This window comes from Erpetoichthys calabaricus, chromosome 13 (assembly GCF_900747795.2).
Source record: "Erpetoichthys calabaricus chromosome 13, fErpCal1.3, whole genome shotgun sequence".
NCBI lineage: Eukaryota > Metazoa > Chordata > Cladistia > Polypteriformes > Polypteridae > Erpetoichthys > Erpetoichthys calabaricus.
The window spans coordinates 99752001-99768568 of NC_041406.2; the positions used below are offsets into that span (position 1 = coordinate 99752001).

The 16568-nt window shown below is 39.3% G+C and overlaps 1 protein-coding gene across 3 annotated transcripts in view; it reads right to left on the reverse strand.

Annotated features, from left to right (window-relative positions):
• LOC114663524 (regulator of G-protein signaling 22) overlaps nucleotides 1–16568 on the reverse strand; it is a 138693-nt gene that overhangs the window by 76449 nt on the left and 45676 nt on the right. For all 3 annotated transcript variants that reach the window (XM_051935851.1, XM_051935852.1, XM_051935850.1), the window contains exons 6-10: nucleotides 9681–9887; nucleotides 9214–9535; nucleotides 7760–7921; nucleotides 6031–6214; nucleotides 4958–5121 (exon numbers count right to left, since the gene is read on the reverse strand). In XM_051935851.1, the coding sequence (XP_051791811.1) occupies nucleotides 4958–5121; nucleotides 6031–6214; nucleotides 7760–7921; nucleotides 9214–9535; nucleotides 9681–9887 (1039 nt within the window). The remainder of the gene's footprint in view (nucleotides 1–4957; nucleotides 5122–6030; nucleotides 6215–7759; nucleotides 7922–9213; nucleotides 9536–9680; nucleotides 9888–16568) is intronic.

The following is a 16568-nucleotide window of genomic DNA, read 5'->3' on the forward strand; positions in this document are numbered from 1 at the left end:
ACAAGGAAGAGATTTACAGCACGAGTCAAACGCGGGAACGAAGGTAAATGACGTTAATTTTTGACTGTCTTTTAATACTGTGTAAGCATACATATTAACACATGTGCAATTAAACGTGTGCATTTACGGGGTGATTTCTCAGGCTTAAAAGCTTGCCTTTTATCAAACACGGGAACAAAGGTAACTGACGTTGTTCACTGTCTTTTAATACTGTGTAACCATACATAATAACACATGTGCAATTAAACGTGTGCATTTACGGGGTGATTTCTCAGGCTTAAAAGCTCGCCTTTTACTAAAAAGGTAAATGCAAAACTATTTTCAATCAGTTTAATGAAACGCTCCCGTTAAGGATTGCAATAACATATTCGCGAGATAAAAGAACGAAGTAGGGGGAAATGACGGAAGAGCCGCAAACAGCGAAGAGCAAAAAATTAATTAAACAATTGAGAAGGGAGCGAGTGAAGCATTCAAGCATGTTCATAAGGGAAACAAAGCACGGTGTAAAACGTAAGTTTAAATGAAGTTTATAGAAACGCTCCCGCTGCGGATTGCAATAACATATTCGCGAGATAAAAGTTTAATGAGAAGACACGAGGTATAAACGAACCACACGCCGTGGCGCAACGTTAGGGGCAACAGTTTCAACCATTCTATGATGTGCTTCTCGCAACTGAAAGACGGCACATGGCGGATGTTAGCCGACTTGCTGACCGCAACATTAGGGGCTTCAACTCTGGCGCTGATGCCACATCTCAGTGCCAACACTTTCCAGACTCTACTTAAAAGACACGCCCTCCTCACTGGACAGTTAAAAAGACCAATCAAACTAACGATGACATCAAGTATTACCCAATCAAAAGTAGGAAAGGAGGCATCTTCATAAAATGCGTGTGGGATGATTTGCATGAGACGCTGCTTTAAAAAAAAATGATAAAAAAAATACGGGAGAAATCCCGTCCAGTATTGATTCAAAACGGGATGCGCAATTTCATTCTCAAATGCGGCACGATTCCGTATTTTAAAGGACGGGTGGCAACCCTACAGTGCCAGGTAACCACCCATACAAGCAGATTGTGATTCAGACTAGGAATGCAATGAATGTAATTACCCCGATCTACATACAAGGCGAAAGTCTTGCAACATTCAAAGATGATGGTTTGGGATAAGTACACCATACAACATAAAAGAGCTTATGAAGCCTTGAACCGAAAAAAGCAACATCTCAGAGATCGTAAAAAAAAAAAATAGGAGGTAATGTCGCTGTAGATTTTATTCAGACATTACCAGTTATTCCACGAGGGAGACCAGCAGATGAACTCAACGCGTGTTTAAAATCCATGCTTCTCCCACGCTCGGTTATATGTCGCGTGTTCTCGGGTAGGTACACCAAAAAATGTATACATTTAAGCATGTAATGGACAAACAAAAATGAGGTATACCCGAGGGCACTGCAGTAGTACTTAATCTAACTTTACTTCTTAAATGTTAATGTTTTACTGTTTAATAATTTATACGCTTCTTATATGTTGTTCAAATTCTTTTATCAAAATACCAGTGACAGCGCAATGCACGATAACATGGAGTGAATACACCATACGCATCCGCCCACGGCCGCCCTGGTGTGCGCAGATAGGAGTTGATTCTACAATAAAATAAAATAAACATAAAAAGAGTAATACAATCATCACCCATAAAGCGGATAGTAGACGTGACGTACTATATGTGTACCAGATTTCAAGTCAATAGGTGAAACGGTTTGCGAGCTACAGGTGATTTAAAATCATGGACAGACACACAAATTGCCACGGTAGCAAATTACAGAAGAAGATTTTACTGTTTAATAATTTATATTTATATGAAATGTGCTTCTTATATATTACTTCATATTCTCATATGATAATGATGTTAATGTTGTTTATATTGATTTCTATGTTATTGTAAGTGCATGTATGTGTGTATATATATATATATATATATATATATATATATATATATATATATATATATATAAAAATAATATATGTGTATATGTATATATTATATTATATATATATATATATATATATATATATATTATACACACATACATGCACTTACAAGTGCATATGATAATGATGTTAGTGTTGTTTATATTGATTTCTATGTTATTGTAAGTGCATCTATGTGTGTGTATGTATGTATGTATGTATGTATGTGTATATATATATATATATATATATATATAAAAAATATATGTGTATATGTATATATATATATATATATATACACACATATATTATATATATATATATATATATATATATATATATATATATATATGACAGCAACACTCATAACAATGACAACACAATTACATTGACAATCATGTTACGTTATTTTTAAAATGTTTCCTTTACTTTTTCATAACCTCTTTAACACACTACTTCTCCGCTGCGAAGCGCGGGTATTTTGCTAGTTGCCCTATATAACCCAACATTCTGTTACCCTTCTTAATGGTTTCTGAAAACTGGAAGTTGATAGCGACAAGTCAACTATGAATCCTAAATCCTTCTCAAAAAAAGTTTCAGACCTCCCACTTTTTATTTAAATCTAACATTCTTACTTCCTACATGTAATACTTTACATTTACTTTTATCAGCTGTAACTCTGCCCAAATCTGTAGGCCGTTCAAGATTCTCTATAATGATGCAATGGATTCTAGATTACTTGCCAGTCCACCTAGCTTGCCATCATGTGTAAACATAACAAGATTATTATTTATATTACTATCAAAATCATTTACTGTATATGTATTTAAAAAAGCAGTGGCCTCAGCACTGTCCCTGAGAGACACCACTCTTAACATCACCCTCTTAACTTGTAGAACTTGCCATTTTTCCTCAGTCATACAATTATGTATTTAAGGCCTTCAGGCATGATCCAGCATATAACATATAATCTGTTGGCTAGTTCTCTGCTAAGGTATTACTAATCCTGCCTGTATTATTCACCTCCCATTCCTAGATCCAGTACTTTGCATGTCTTCCATATTCCATTCAGTACGGGTTTTTACATAAAATAAATTTTAAAATTGTCATTTTAACATATGGGCAACATTTTTCACTAAACTACAACACAATACTTGAAATTTATAAGCACATTCTGCTATAGCCCATGTAGTTTAAAAAATCACAATAAGCATAAACATTTTAATAAAATTAAAATTCAAAAATTAGTTTTATGAAAGGAGATGGGTGGCCTGGTGGCGCAGTGGTTAGCACTGCTCCAAGACTTGACTTAGTCAATCTTTGTGTAAAATTTACCCCCTATACCTTCTAAGATTTCCTCAAGATATTCCAGTAGTCCTCTCACATTTATGTTGGACTAACTAGAAATGTATTAATTGTATGTGGTGTGCATATGTGTGGCCTGTCCAATGCCAGTTCCTGACGTTGCCTAAAATTAAGGCAGAATTTGACCTCTGTAGCCCTGAACTAGATGAAGCAGGTTAAATTATTAATGGACAGATAAAAATAGATAACACAATAAAATGCTATTTTTACACATTTTCATTACTGAATTTTTGCATACATTGTCATGTGAATAAAAAAATTAAAATGTAATTGGATCAATCTGAGTAACTATACTGTAGACTAGTGTCTGTAACGTGTATCATAAATAAATTAATGGAAGCAACTGAAGATGAACCAACAACTATCAAATACAGATGTATTACCCAAGAGTCACTGTTGGCTTAGAAAAGATGATAATTTTTCACTAATACGCCATAACTCTATGAAGAAACAACAAACACATCTGATAAAAGGGGCACATGCAATATTATTTGTTTTGATTTGCTGCATGAAGGGATACAAATCAAAATAATAGAAGTGGTAGGTCAATATCCACTCAGTATGTGCACTGCTAGAAAACTGACTGAAACACAGAAAGCTAAGAAGATCCATAGATTTGTGGAATGTGTAACTAAATCGAATGGAAGACAGTGATACTTTGAGGCCTTTAAATCTGATGACATTTTACAGTTACACCACTTGGAATTAATGAGTTACATTGGGTTCTGTGACGTTTTCTCAAACTTGCATCCTTTGTATTCATAGCTGAACATTTTTATTTTACAAATATATTTTACATTTAAGATGTATCTGGTAATTCACAAATACTCTTTCCATTCTCAGGTTGTGCTAATAAAGAATATTTATTAATAAAATAATTGCATTTTCATTTATAATGTTGTATGCAAAGTTTAGACAATGGAGATTCATTTTCCAACACACACACTGTCATGAAGCAATTCAACTACCACTGTTATATCTAAAAAAATAAATTTTAAAGTGTTTTAATCTTAGCTCTTTGTTAAACATTCCCAGATTTCCATCGATTTATGTTATTCCTACACTGTGCAATTTTAAGATCATACTAAAAATAGAATAGCTGATTTCAAGAAAGCATTTAAATAAATAGAAGCAAGTCAGAAATAAATATTTGAATTATCTTTTAAATGGACTTCAAAATGCTATTATTGCAGAATTTATTATAAAATTGAATACTTCACCCAGCTATTTTCTATCAACAAATCAGCTAAAACAGATAAATGAAAAGATTTCAAAGTGAATTATTTGTGAAGTGTCAAAAGCTAAACCTCCACAAATAACCTAATGCTAGAAACAGATAAATTTGACTTGACTGTTTGGAATGTTAACAAATCAAAGTAAAATTCAACCCCCACCCAAATGCTGGACTGCTTAACCTTAAAGTTAATGCATCTCAGCATCTCATTGCTAAAAACAGTTTCAAAATTCCAAAAACACAATTCAAATGAGTTGGTTTTCCTCAAGTATTCCTTAACCACAGTATGTACAAATAATCTGTGATTATTAAATTTGTATAAAAAGCTACATTTAATCTCAGAGTCACATCTTATGGTAAATTCTCAAAAATGCTTTTATTTACTTACCGCTCCTTGACAACTCCTGGTTTAGAAACAATTTTGCTTAAAATTGGACTCAAGGTACTTTTAGATGTTTCCAAGCTAATTGATAACAGTTCTTTGGGCTTTGGTGTAGATATATCTGATCTTACTGATTTTCCTGATCCCTTTTTTTGTATGACATTCAATATCTATAAGACAAGTGAAAATATTACACAGAAATTTTAAAAATTGCCCTCAATTCATTTTTAAAGCTCAGCGCTTTGAACACATACATATAGGATTCTTGCATTTCTACTTCTTAATTTATGTTGAAATTTTACCTTTTAAATCATTTACTAATGAATTGATTAGTTTTTAATGCAATATGGTTTCTCCTGACATCATCTAGAAACACATAATGCAATGAGATTTATGAAATAGGAACAAGAAAATTCTCTGTTCAAACAAACAACAAATGAGAAACTCTTTAAAGCATAACAATTACCTTAATTATTAAAGGGCATTCACAACTGAATTAAAAAATAATCAGCAACATGTTTTAATTCAGAAGACCTCGTCAGTGTGTACTTATTTTATTTGTTTACAGATTATTATATTATTGCTATAAAGGTGGATGCTGTATTCTTTTTAATCATACTATGCTCTTCATTACAAACTTTTTATCACAGTGTTGTACTTTTAAAGACACATAGGCAGAGAAGATTAACTTTAAGGAATAAAATTATGCTTATTCACAGTTGTAGCGCTTTTTACATTTTAGCTGGAACAAGAACTGGCAGAACCTCATAAATGACTGGAGAACCAAAATGCATGGTTCCGTTTATCCTCCTGTGCTTTTAGGGATAATATTTAGGGGTAAATCAAAGTGTGTTACTCTGTTAAATGCATGTGTTTTTTTAAGGAAAATGCCTTAATATTATTTTACTGACCAAATATTAAAAATATTATTTAAAAAAAATATAAGTATACACTCTGTGTAGCAAGATTTCTTATGCTCCCTGCACACTTATACATTTATAATTAAATTCAAAAGTGTAAAACTTTTCTTTTGTCATTCACTGTGCCCATGACAAAGTAGAGAATTAATTATATTTCACCTGTGTTAATGATGTCAAGTTACTTTTTGGTATGCAGGATTTTGCTCTGAGAGGCAGTAAAGTTATAGTTGGTGGACAGGGATCAATGTTGATTTTGGGCCGCAACTGTCTTTCCTTCCACAATTTCAACATGGCACTTGCGTTTCTATTAGGAATAAACTGAGTTATGTAATACCTTGGACCCCTATAGACAAAAAACAAAAAGGTTCATTCACATTAGGAGTTATTATCTAAACATAAAATGTAATGGGACTGTGCCCAACACCAGCCACACCAACAGAATTTACCTAGTTCAGCAAAGAATAAGCCAAAAATTCACTTTTATGCTTATCCAGATACACTCACTCAAAAAAAATACATCTGGAAGGGTCAAAAGAGCAACTAAACAAGGGCTAGTCAAAATGGTGTTCTACAGCACATTGAAATAGTGCTCAGTATGAGACGCACTATATATTGCAAACCAAACATATGATACACCTCTAGTCCTACTTTGTGAATGTTATACCCTCTCTGTTAGCAGAAATGCCTTGCTACTTTCTTAATAAAACTATCACTCGCTCAAGTTTTTTTCTCTCAAGTTTTCACTTTTACATCTTGCCAGGGTTGACTTGCCCAAACATACATTATACAAATCTGTTTTCTCCTATAGCTGAACAGTTTACTTGACTTGAACATTGAGATACTTATTTCATCTTCACTATTTTACTTTATCACATAAAAATCTCGCCCATTTTAATTTAAATGAGGCCAATAAACAAAATATACACTAACTGGCAAAATCACTATCTAACGTGTCACCACATTCAATACTAAACATGCATCTCTCTGTCAATATTTTCTGTGCATCTTTTCATAATTTCAATGTTAAACAGCACTGAAAAGATTGTTGCTAAGGTACATCTCATTTTCTGCAATAGTCTCATTTGCCTCTTGTCACCGGATATTAATACTGTAACTAAAGCCACATTTAGATGGATGACCTTTGTTTATCTGTTGTCATCAAAACAGTGGCAAAACAAACCACCAAAACAAGTTGAGCCAACTTGCTCCAAAGTAAATTAATTCCAACAGGTAGGGTTTGGGTGTGTAAAATGCTGCAACCTCATTAATTTAAATGAGAGCAACTAATATTGTTCACCCAAAACAAAAGTAACAAAGTCACCCTAAAAAGTATGAAGCCATAAAATTTTCTATTCTAGTGCAACAATGCAGAATAACTCAACGTCTCTCCTAATACCTGCCCAACATTAACATACTCAAATGCCAAGGGAAAGCTGCCCGACTTTCCCGTTATCTAGTAGGATCACCAATATTACTCATCTGGGTGTCCCCTACTGCTTATACAGTGGAGAGAGACTGAACCATTTTTGGAGCAGAAACCTGCCAGCATTGGTCAGTTTTCCCAAAAATCCAGAACATGTTTGAAATCAACTAAGAAGCCCGTAGCCTAGAAAAAAAGTATAAAACAAGCTGAGCACAACAAAAGTTTGTCATCAAGCGCACACAAATTCAACCAATTAATAAAAACTGCATTTACTTTTTACAATTTACATTTTGTCTTCACTTGCAGTAAATCACAAAGGAAGCAGCATGATTGAAAGACTTACGATTTATTCTTGGCTATCAATATAACTTAAAACTAGTTAAACATTATCATTAATAACAAAGCATATTGTGTTATTCTGTAAGAATTATACAAAAAGAAGTTAAACGTGTATGCCAGACTTACCAATATAAAAGAAGTTGTTTGGTGACTTCTGGCTGAATGTCATTAAGACGTTTCTCTGTCCAGTGAGAGGATGAGGAAAGGGTCAGCCTTGAAAGAACTTCACTAGTCAAGAAATACTCCCCAATACTCATCAGATAGTTGTTTTTTAACTTGCGCAAATGGCTATAATGAAAAAAACTTTTTTTTTTTTTTGGTTTGGAAAATTGTTCTAAGGTTACTTAGAGTAAGAGGTAAGTAAGTAAGATGTACTTAAACTTTTGAAAGCAAACGAAATTAACACTGTTACTGATTTGAGACACATGCACCATAGTAAAACCCCAGTGACTTGACTAAATAGTGGATCCTTGCAAGATGACTTTACATGCAAAAGAAGCAGGTTAACATATATACCAAAAGTACAGCAATATCCCATCATAAAATACACCACAATAAGATAAGGCTACAGTGAATTCAGTCACTTTTGCATTCTCTATGGCAATACTCAAAGTTGCACAGACCAGGCTTCATTTTCCTCAGCAACAGTACATTCATACTCTTAGAAATGTCTAAATGCTCCTAGGCTAGCTGAGAGATGCAATCATTCCAGAATTTCCTTAGATTAGCCAGAGACTCTTCTCCCTGTGGACCAAGTCCGATATATACCTCATGTTAAAGGAGCCCAGAGGGCATTCTACCTATACACACAAGCCACCTCAGCTGGTTCCTCACAGTCCGGAGAAGAAATATTTCTACTTTATGGTTCTTCTTTATTGTCAAGGTCTTGATCCTATAACATGAAAGCAGGCTAGCAACTCTGTATATTGAGATTATTTTGGTCACTTGCACTCTCATTCTTTTGGTAGCTACCCACAGTTCAAGCCATAGGTAAGCATGGGGATTCTGATTGACTGATAAATTAAAAGCATTGTAGGAGAACTTGGTTTCACTTGAAACTGCTGTTCCTATACCACTCTTTGGGCAATATCACAATCAATCCCACCCTTACTTATGAAAAAGATCCTGAAATATTAAATTCCTCAATTTGGGACATTTGTTCTACACTAATTTATAGAAAGCAAGCCACTCTTAACTGGAGAAGAGAACAGCAACAGATTTGGTGATGTTAATTCTCTAAACATCAAGAAATAACTGCCACAAATAAAAGTAGTTCCTACTTTCAAAATCAGGAAAAATGTCAGTGTTACATGAGATAAATATGTTTGTTAAGGTATGAAACTGTTTTGAGATTTACTATAATCACCTCTGAAAGTTCTATTAACACTAATCTAACTCAAGGTTTATATACCTTGGATGAAGGTCATTCCCATATATACTGAATCTTTAATCTGAAAATGTGAATGCAATGGGCTGTTCTTTGTCTCAGGCCTTTAAACTATAGGGGAAAATAAACAATGTATTTTCTACTGCCTACATTAAAATTGGTAAAAAATAATATCTTTAAAAACTCTCTATACCTGTATTTCCATCTTGTGTCTTTAATAGCCTTTAACCTTTCAATATCCATCCACAGATGCCAATATTTCTCACCCAGAGTTCCGTGCAGGAAAGACTTAAACTTTTCAACTGCCTTTCGAGTAAGAAATTTGTAATACTTGGGTCCTATACTATGGCCATCATCATAAGCTTCACCATCAACATCTTCCGGTTCTTCATCGCTCCACAATTCAGAACTATGTAAACTTTCATGTTCTGATGCATATGCTTTCTCCTCCACAAGAACTCTCTGGGTTTCCATTTCATAGCTCTTTTCTTCAGAGAGCTGTGTAGGCTTCTCAGCTAATCAAAACAGAAATTTACTCAATATTACGTCAACAAACAAGGCAGCTAAATCAACTACATTATAAAATATTAAATTATCAGGATCAGTGTAATCATCCTCCAGCTGTGACAATAACAGTGTTCCAAATGACACCCTCCTCACCTTCAATGGCACTTTCTGATCTGAATTCCATAAATGCGGAGTGTGGTGCATGAGAAGGAGAATCTGGGACAGAAGCAAAGCATTCATCATCTATACTCTTAGATTTCTTAATGTGGTAGCTGCTGGCCATCCCACTGCCTTTAAAAGAATCAGCAGTGCTGAAATCTTCATCCACCCTACTTGTGACATCCTCAACTAACTCCATGCCTGAAATAATACAAACACACTGTACACTTATTCAGGTGAAGCAAGGAAACAAACATAACAATTGCAAAGTTATAACTGCATTTGATTTTCTTCTTTTAAATATGTGAAAGCTAAGACTTACATTTCAGGATAAGTTTGCATTTTTATAATCAGTTTAAGATGCAGCTAAACCAGGCAGTGAACCATTAAAAAACATTCACCTGTTTCCTTTTACCACTGTATTTTTGAAAAGAAAAAAAAAAACGAAGTCTGCTTTATTGCCCACAAAGATGCTATGTGATTTATACAGATTCACATTTTGCTTGACTAAATGAGCTATAAGTGTATTTCTTTACAAAAGTTACTTTTACATAAGTAGTCATCAGGCAATAAAGTATACTAATCCCAAGAACAAAGATTTGTTGTGTAAAATAAATGCTTGTCCAGAAGGAATAAGAATACATTGACTAGAAAAAGGGAAAAAAATGAAACAGGCCAAAACAAGGATTGTCATTATGCAAACAGAGATCAGAACCAGGGGTGTCAAAAAGCACAAATTGCCAAAGCCCAAAATGCAAGACAAAAGTTTAGAAAAAATATTCCTAACTGTTGTGGTGCCCAGGAGGAGTGGACACGAGGGGGCGTCCTCCCTGGTTGTATTGGGGGCCACGGGTACAGAGCTTGGAAGCTCTACCCTGTAGGGGCCCGTGGTCACCGCCAGGGGGCGCCCCAATGCCTTGGGAGTGTTGGACCTCAGTACTTCCGCCACACCGGGAAGTGCTGGGGGGAAGAAGAAAAGAGGCACACGGAGTGCATCCGGAAAGGCAGCCAGCACTTCCGCCACACAGGGGCGTGTCAGGGGAAGATTGCTGGGAACCACCTGGAGCACATCTGGGTGACTATAAAGGGGGCCGACTCCCTCCAGTCAGGAGCGAGAGTCAGGAGGAAGAAGACGAAGCGTGTTGGACAGGAGTGGAGGCGGACCAAAAGACTGAGAAAGGCATTGCGTTGTGGCCAGGACTTGAAGGGGTGAATGGTGCTTTGGCACTGGATTGTGCTCACTATTTCTAAATATTGTAAATAAACGTGTGTTGGGTGAAAACTATGGCGTCTACCTGTCTGTGTCCGGGCTGTACCCCACACTGCATAATAAACCTTTCCCTGATTATGGATTCACAATCCTAATTTTCTTTTTTTAGTCTTTTATCTACAGTATATACAGTAGGTCGGCACTGGCAAACCTGCACCCTCATTTTAAATAGACATGGTAATAATTATGTCCCATGAACAGTCAACACAAATCCCATTCTCATTAGTGAAGATTTGCAAACACAATGTGAATACAAAATGGCAGAGCAATGGCATCACAAACAAAGATAAAAATAATTCACATTGAGAAAAGAAAAAAAAAACAGAACTGAATTCATGGAATTCAAAAACTAAGAATTACAATATGCTTTAGGCATCAAAATAGTAATCATGTAAGTAATCATAACAGTATTAAATAACTTGACATGAAAAAAAGAGGGGAAAAAAAACAAGGTGGGAAGGGTGTGGGATACATGATAGCACTACGTACAATAATTTTGTTGCAAAATAGCATCAGTACTCTACAGAAAATACCAGAATTTGTTTTTGTACCATCTAAGGAAAATTAAAATCAATACATTTTATTGGTACTTGCTTATCAAAATATACTTAAATTCTATATTCTTCTAGATGGCAACTCACTATCAAAATGCATTGTTGGAACATTACTATAGAAGGTTAACTTCTAATGTTACAAATCCAGCTGGGATTCCTACAAAAATGTGTCCATATTTTAGTCATGCATTAAACCTAATTTTGATTTTTACATTAGGAGAATAAAGATTATGTCATAAAATATGCAATTTGTAAATAATAATAATAATTCTTTGCATTTATATAGCGCTTCTCTCATAATGTCAAATAAACCTCAACTGTGCGGTGGGCTTGCGCCCTGCCCGGGGTTTGTTCCTGCCTTGTGCTGGCTGGGATTGGCTCCAGCAGACCCCCATGACCCTGTGTTAGGATATAGCAGGTTGGAAAATGACTGACTGACTGACTGCAACTGTCTCTCCTTAAAGACACAAGTCTTGAATGGCAAAAATGCGTCTGTCTTGTTAAATTTGTACAGAGCTGCAAAAATTATTGTGAAGTACTCTGAAGAAAGAAAAAAAAAAGGGGAAGGTAATCCTAAGCATTAAAGGATGCATTTCCCCCATGAGAAATTACCACGGTAATGAAGAGATCTGAATAGAGAGCATAAAGAGATTTTTGTTTCCTTCCCTCCCTTATGAACTTTATTTATCTCTGACTGTTTCTGAAGATGAATTGCCACAAATTCAACTGCAATCCAAAATAGCTTTGACTAAAATGGATATCCCTGTCTGTATCTACACATTAAATTACAGATTACACAAACATATTCTTCTAAGACATCCATCCATCCATTTTCCAACCCAGTGAATCCGAACACAGGGTCACAGGGGTCTGCTGGAGCCAATCCCAGCCAACACAGGGCACAAGGCAGGAACCAATCCCGGGCAGGGTGCCAACCCACCGCAGGACACACACACAAACACACCCACACACCAAGCACACACTAGGGCCAATTTGGAATCGCCAATCCACCTAACCGGCATGTCTTTGGACTGTGGGAGGAAACCGGAGTGCCCGGAGGAAACCCACGCAGACACGGGGAGAACATGCAAACTCCACGCAGGGAGGACCCGGGAAGCGAACCCGGATCTCCTAACTGCGAGGCAGCAGCGCTACCACTGCACCACCGTGCCGCCCCTTCTGAGACATAATATATTAATTTGAACAAAGTATATATTGTATAATGGATCCAGACTAAAATGTACACTATACAGTAATAATAAATTCCCATCATTCCCTATAAAAAGCTTTTTCTGATATATGCATGTATGTACACATACACAAAAATATATATTTTATTTATTACTTGTGTCATTTGGTTCCAATCACTGCAGTTAAAAGAGGTTCAACCAATTAGTAAGTGTAAATGGGCAATTACTTTTTCACACTGAGCTGCTTGATACTAGATAACTTTGTTAATCAGATAAAGATGTCAAAAAATGTGTTTATCTATTCACTCAGGTTCCCTTTATCTAATAGGAGATTTGGTTTAAGATCCAAACAAGAATTAATAAAACAGGACCAAATACTGTTTCAGAGCTCTGTATGCTTGATAATATTTTAAAAAGCAATGCCAAAAGTATTGGTAAGATTAGCAGATTTAATTGATAAATTCCATTATGTACATATCTAGATGATCCGAGTCAACAACAGAATATAATAGAAAGCCTTTATTGTCCATCCATCCATCCTCTTCCACTTATCCAAGGTCGGGTCGCGGGGGCAGCAGCTTGAGCAGAGATGCCCAGACTTCCCTCTCCCCGGCCACTTCTTCTAGCTCTTCCGGGAGAATCCCAAGGCGTTCCCAGGCCAGCCGGGAGACATAGTCCCTCCAGCGTGTCCTGGGTCTTCCCCGGGGCCTCCTCCCGGTTGGACGTGCCCGGAACACCTCACCAGGGAGGCGTCCAGGAGGCATCCTGATCAGATGCCCGAGCCACCTCATCCGACTCCTCTCGATGCGGAGGAGCAGCGGCTCTACTCTGAGCCCCTCCCGGATGACTGAGCTTCTCACCCTATCTTTAAGGGAGAGCCCAGACACCCTGCGGAGGAAACTCATTTCAGCCACTTGTATTCGCGATCTCGTTCTTTCGGTCACTACCCATACGCTCATGACCATAGGTGAGGGTAGGAACATAGATCGACCGGTAAATTGAGAGCTTTGCCTTACGGCTCAGCTCCTTTTTCACCACGACAGACCGATGCAGAGCCCTCATCACTGCGGAAGCCGCACCGATCCGCCTGTCGATCTCACGCTCCATTCTTCCCTCACTCGTGAACAAGACCGAGATACTTGAACTCCTCCACTTGAGGCAGGATCTCGCTCCCAACCATGAGAGGGCACTCCACCCTTTTCCGGCTGAGGACCATGGTCTCGGATTTGGAGGTGCTGATTCCCATCCCAGCTGCTTCACACTCAGCTGCGAACCAATCCAGAGAGAGCTGAAGATCACGGCCTGATGAAGCAAACAGGACAACATCATCTGCAAAAAGCACTGACCCAATCCTGAGTCCACCAAACCGGACCCCCTCAACACCCTGGCTGCGCCTAGAAATTCTGTCCATAAAAGTTATGAACAGAATCGGTGACAAAGGGCAGCCCTAGCGGAGTCCAACTCTCACTGGAAACGGGTTCGACTTACTGCCAGCAATGCGGACCAAGCTCTGACACCGGTTGTACAGGGACCGAACAGCCCTTATCAGGGGGTCCGGTACCCCCATACTCCCGGAGCACCCCCCACAGGATTCCCCGAGGGACACGGTCGAACGCCTTTTCCAAGTCCACAAAACACATGTAGACTGGTTGGGCGAACTCCCATGCACCCTCCAGGACTCCACTGGTCCACTGTTCCGCGACCAGGACGAAAACCACACTGTTCCTCCTGAATCCGAGGTTCGACTATCCGACGGACCCTCCTCTCCAGAACCACCGAACAGACTTTTCCAGGGAGGCTGAGGAGTGTGATCCCTCTGTAGTTGGAACACACCCTCCGGTCCCCCTTCTTAAAGAGAGGGACCACCACCCCGGTCTGCCAATCCAGAGGCACTGTCCCTGATGTCCATGCAATGTTGTAGAGACGTGTCAACCAAGACAGCCCTACAACATCCAGAGCCTTGAGGAACTCCGGGCGTATCTCATCCTCCCCCGGGGCCCTGCCACCAAGGAGTTTTTTGACCACCTCGGTGACCTCAGTCCCAGAGATGGGGGACCCCACCTCCGAGTCCCCAGGCTCTGCTTCCTCATTGGAAGGCATGTTATTGGGATTGAGGAGGTCTTCGAAGTACTCCCCCCACCGACCCACAACGTCCCGTGTCGAGGTCAGCAGCGCACCATCCCCACCATATACAGTGTTGACACTGCACTGCTTTCCCCTCCTGAGACGCCGGATGGTGGACCAGAATCTCCTCAAAGCCATCCGAAAGTTGTTCTCCATGGCCTCCCCAAACTCCTCCCATGCCCGAGTTTTTGCCTCAGCAACCACCGAAGCTGCATTCCGCTTGGCCTGCCGGTACCTATTAGCTGCCTCCAGAGTCCCACAGGACAAAAGGGACCGGTAGGTCTCCTTCTTCAGCTTGACAGCATCCCTCACCGCTGGTGTCCACCAACGGGTTCGGGGATTGCCGCCACGACAGGCACCGACCACCTTACGGCCACAGCTCCGGTCAGCCGCCTCAACAATAGAGGCACGGAACATGGCCCATTCGGACTCAATGTCCCCCACCTCCCTCGGGACGTGGTCAAAGTTCTGCCGGAGGTGGGAGTTGAAGCTACTTCTGACAGGGGGCTCTGCCAGACGTTCCCAGCAGACCCTCACAACACGTTTGGGCCTACCAGGCCTGACCGGCATCCTCCCCCACCATCGAAGCCAACTCACCACCAGGTGGTGATCAGTTGATAGCTCCGCCCCTCTCTTCACCCGAGTGTCCAAGACATGTGGCCGCAAGTCCGACGACACAACCACAAAGTCGATAATTGAACTGAGGCCTAGGGTGTCCTGGTGCCAAGTGCACATATGAACACCCCTATGCTTGAACATGGTGTTCATTATGGACAATCTGTGATGAGCACAGAAGTCCAATAACAAAACACCACTCGGGTTCAGATCGGTGGGGCCATTCCTCCCAATCACACCCTTCCAGGTCTCACTGTCATTGCCCACGTGAGCATTGAAGTCTCCCAGCAGTACGAGGGAGTCCCCAGAAGGTATGCCCTCTAGCACCCCCTCCAGGGACTCCAAAAAGGGTGGGTACTCTGAACTGCTGTTCGGTGCATACGCACAAACAACAGTTAGGACCGGTCCCCCACCCAAAGGCGGAGGGAGGCTACGCTCTCGTCTACCGGGGTAAACCCCAATGTACAGGCTCCAAGTCGGGGGGGCAATAAGTATGCCCACACCCGCTCAGCGCCTCTCACCGGGGGCAACTGCAGAGTGGTACAGAGTCCAGCCCCTCTCAAGGAGATTGGTTCCAGAGTCCAAGGTGTGCGTCGAGGTGAGCCCGACTATATCTAGCCGGAACCTCTCAACCTCGCGCACAAGCTCAGGCTCCTTCCCCTTCAGAGAGGTGACATTCCACGTCCCAAGAGCCAGCTTCTGTAGCCGAGGATCGGACCGCCAAGGTCCCCGCCTTCGGCCACCACCCAACTCACACTGCACCCGATCTCCTTGGCCCCTCCCATAGGTGGTGAGCCTATATTGTCATTGTAAAAAATTACAACGATATTACAACAGTAAGGCATAACTCAATTAATATTGTCATCAAGGAATTGGATATAAATAGGCAAATACAAAAATTTGTTGTATCGAAATTCACAAAACAAAATGCTGTCAAGACAAAATTTGGCTGTGTGTCATATACAGCGTTACCATGTGACTGAAATGAAACACAAAGACAAACAAAAACATCTTTGGCGAAAATAGATTTTAAAATCTGATTAAATAACATAACATTCCAAACCAACTGCACAATGTTAGAACCATTATTCAGCCTGTACCATGGATGTAAAGGTGAAAGCTGTTGGTG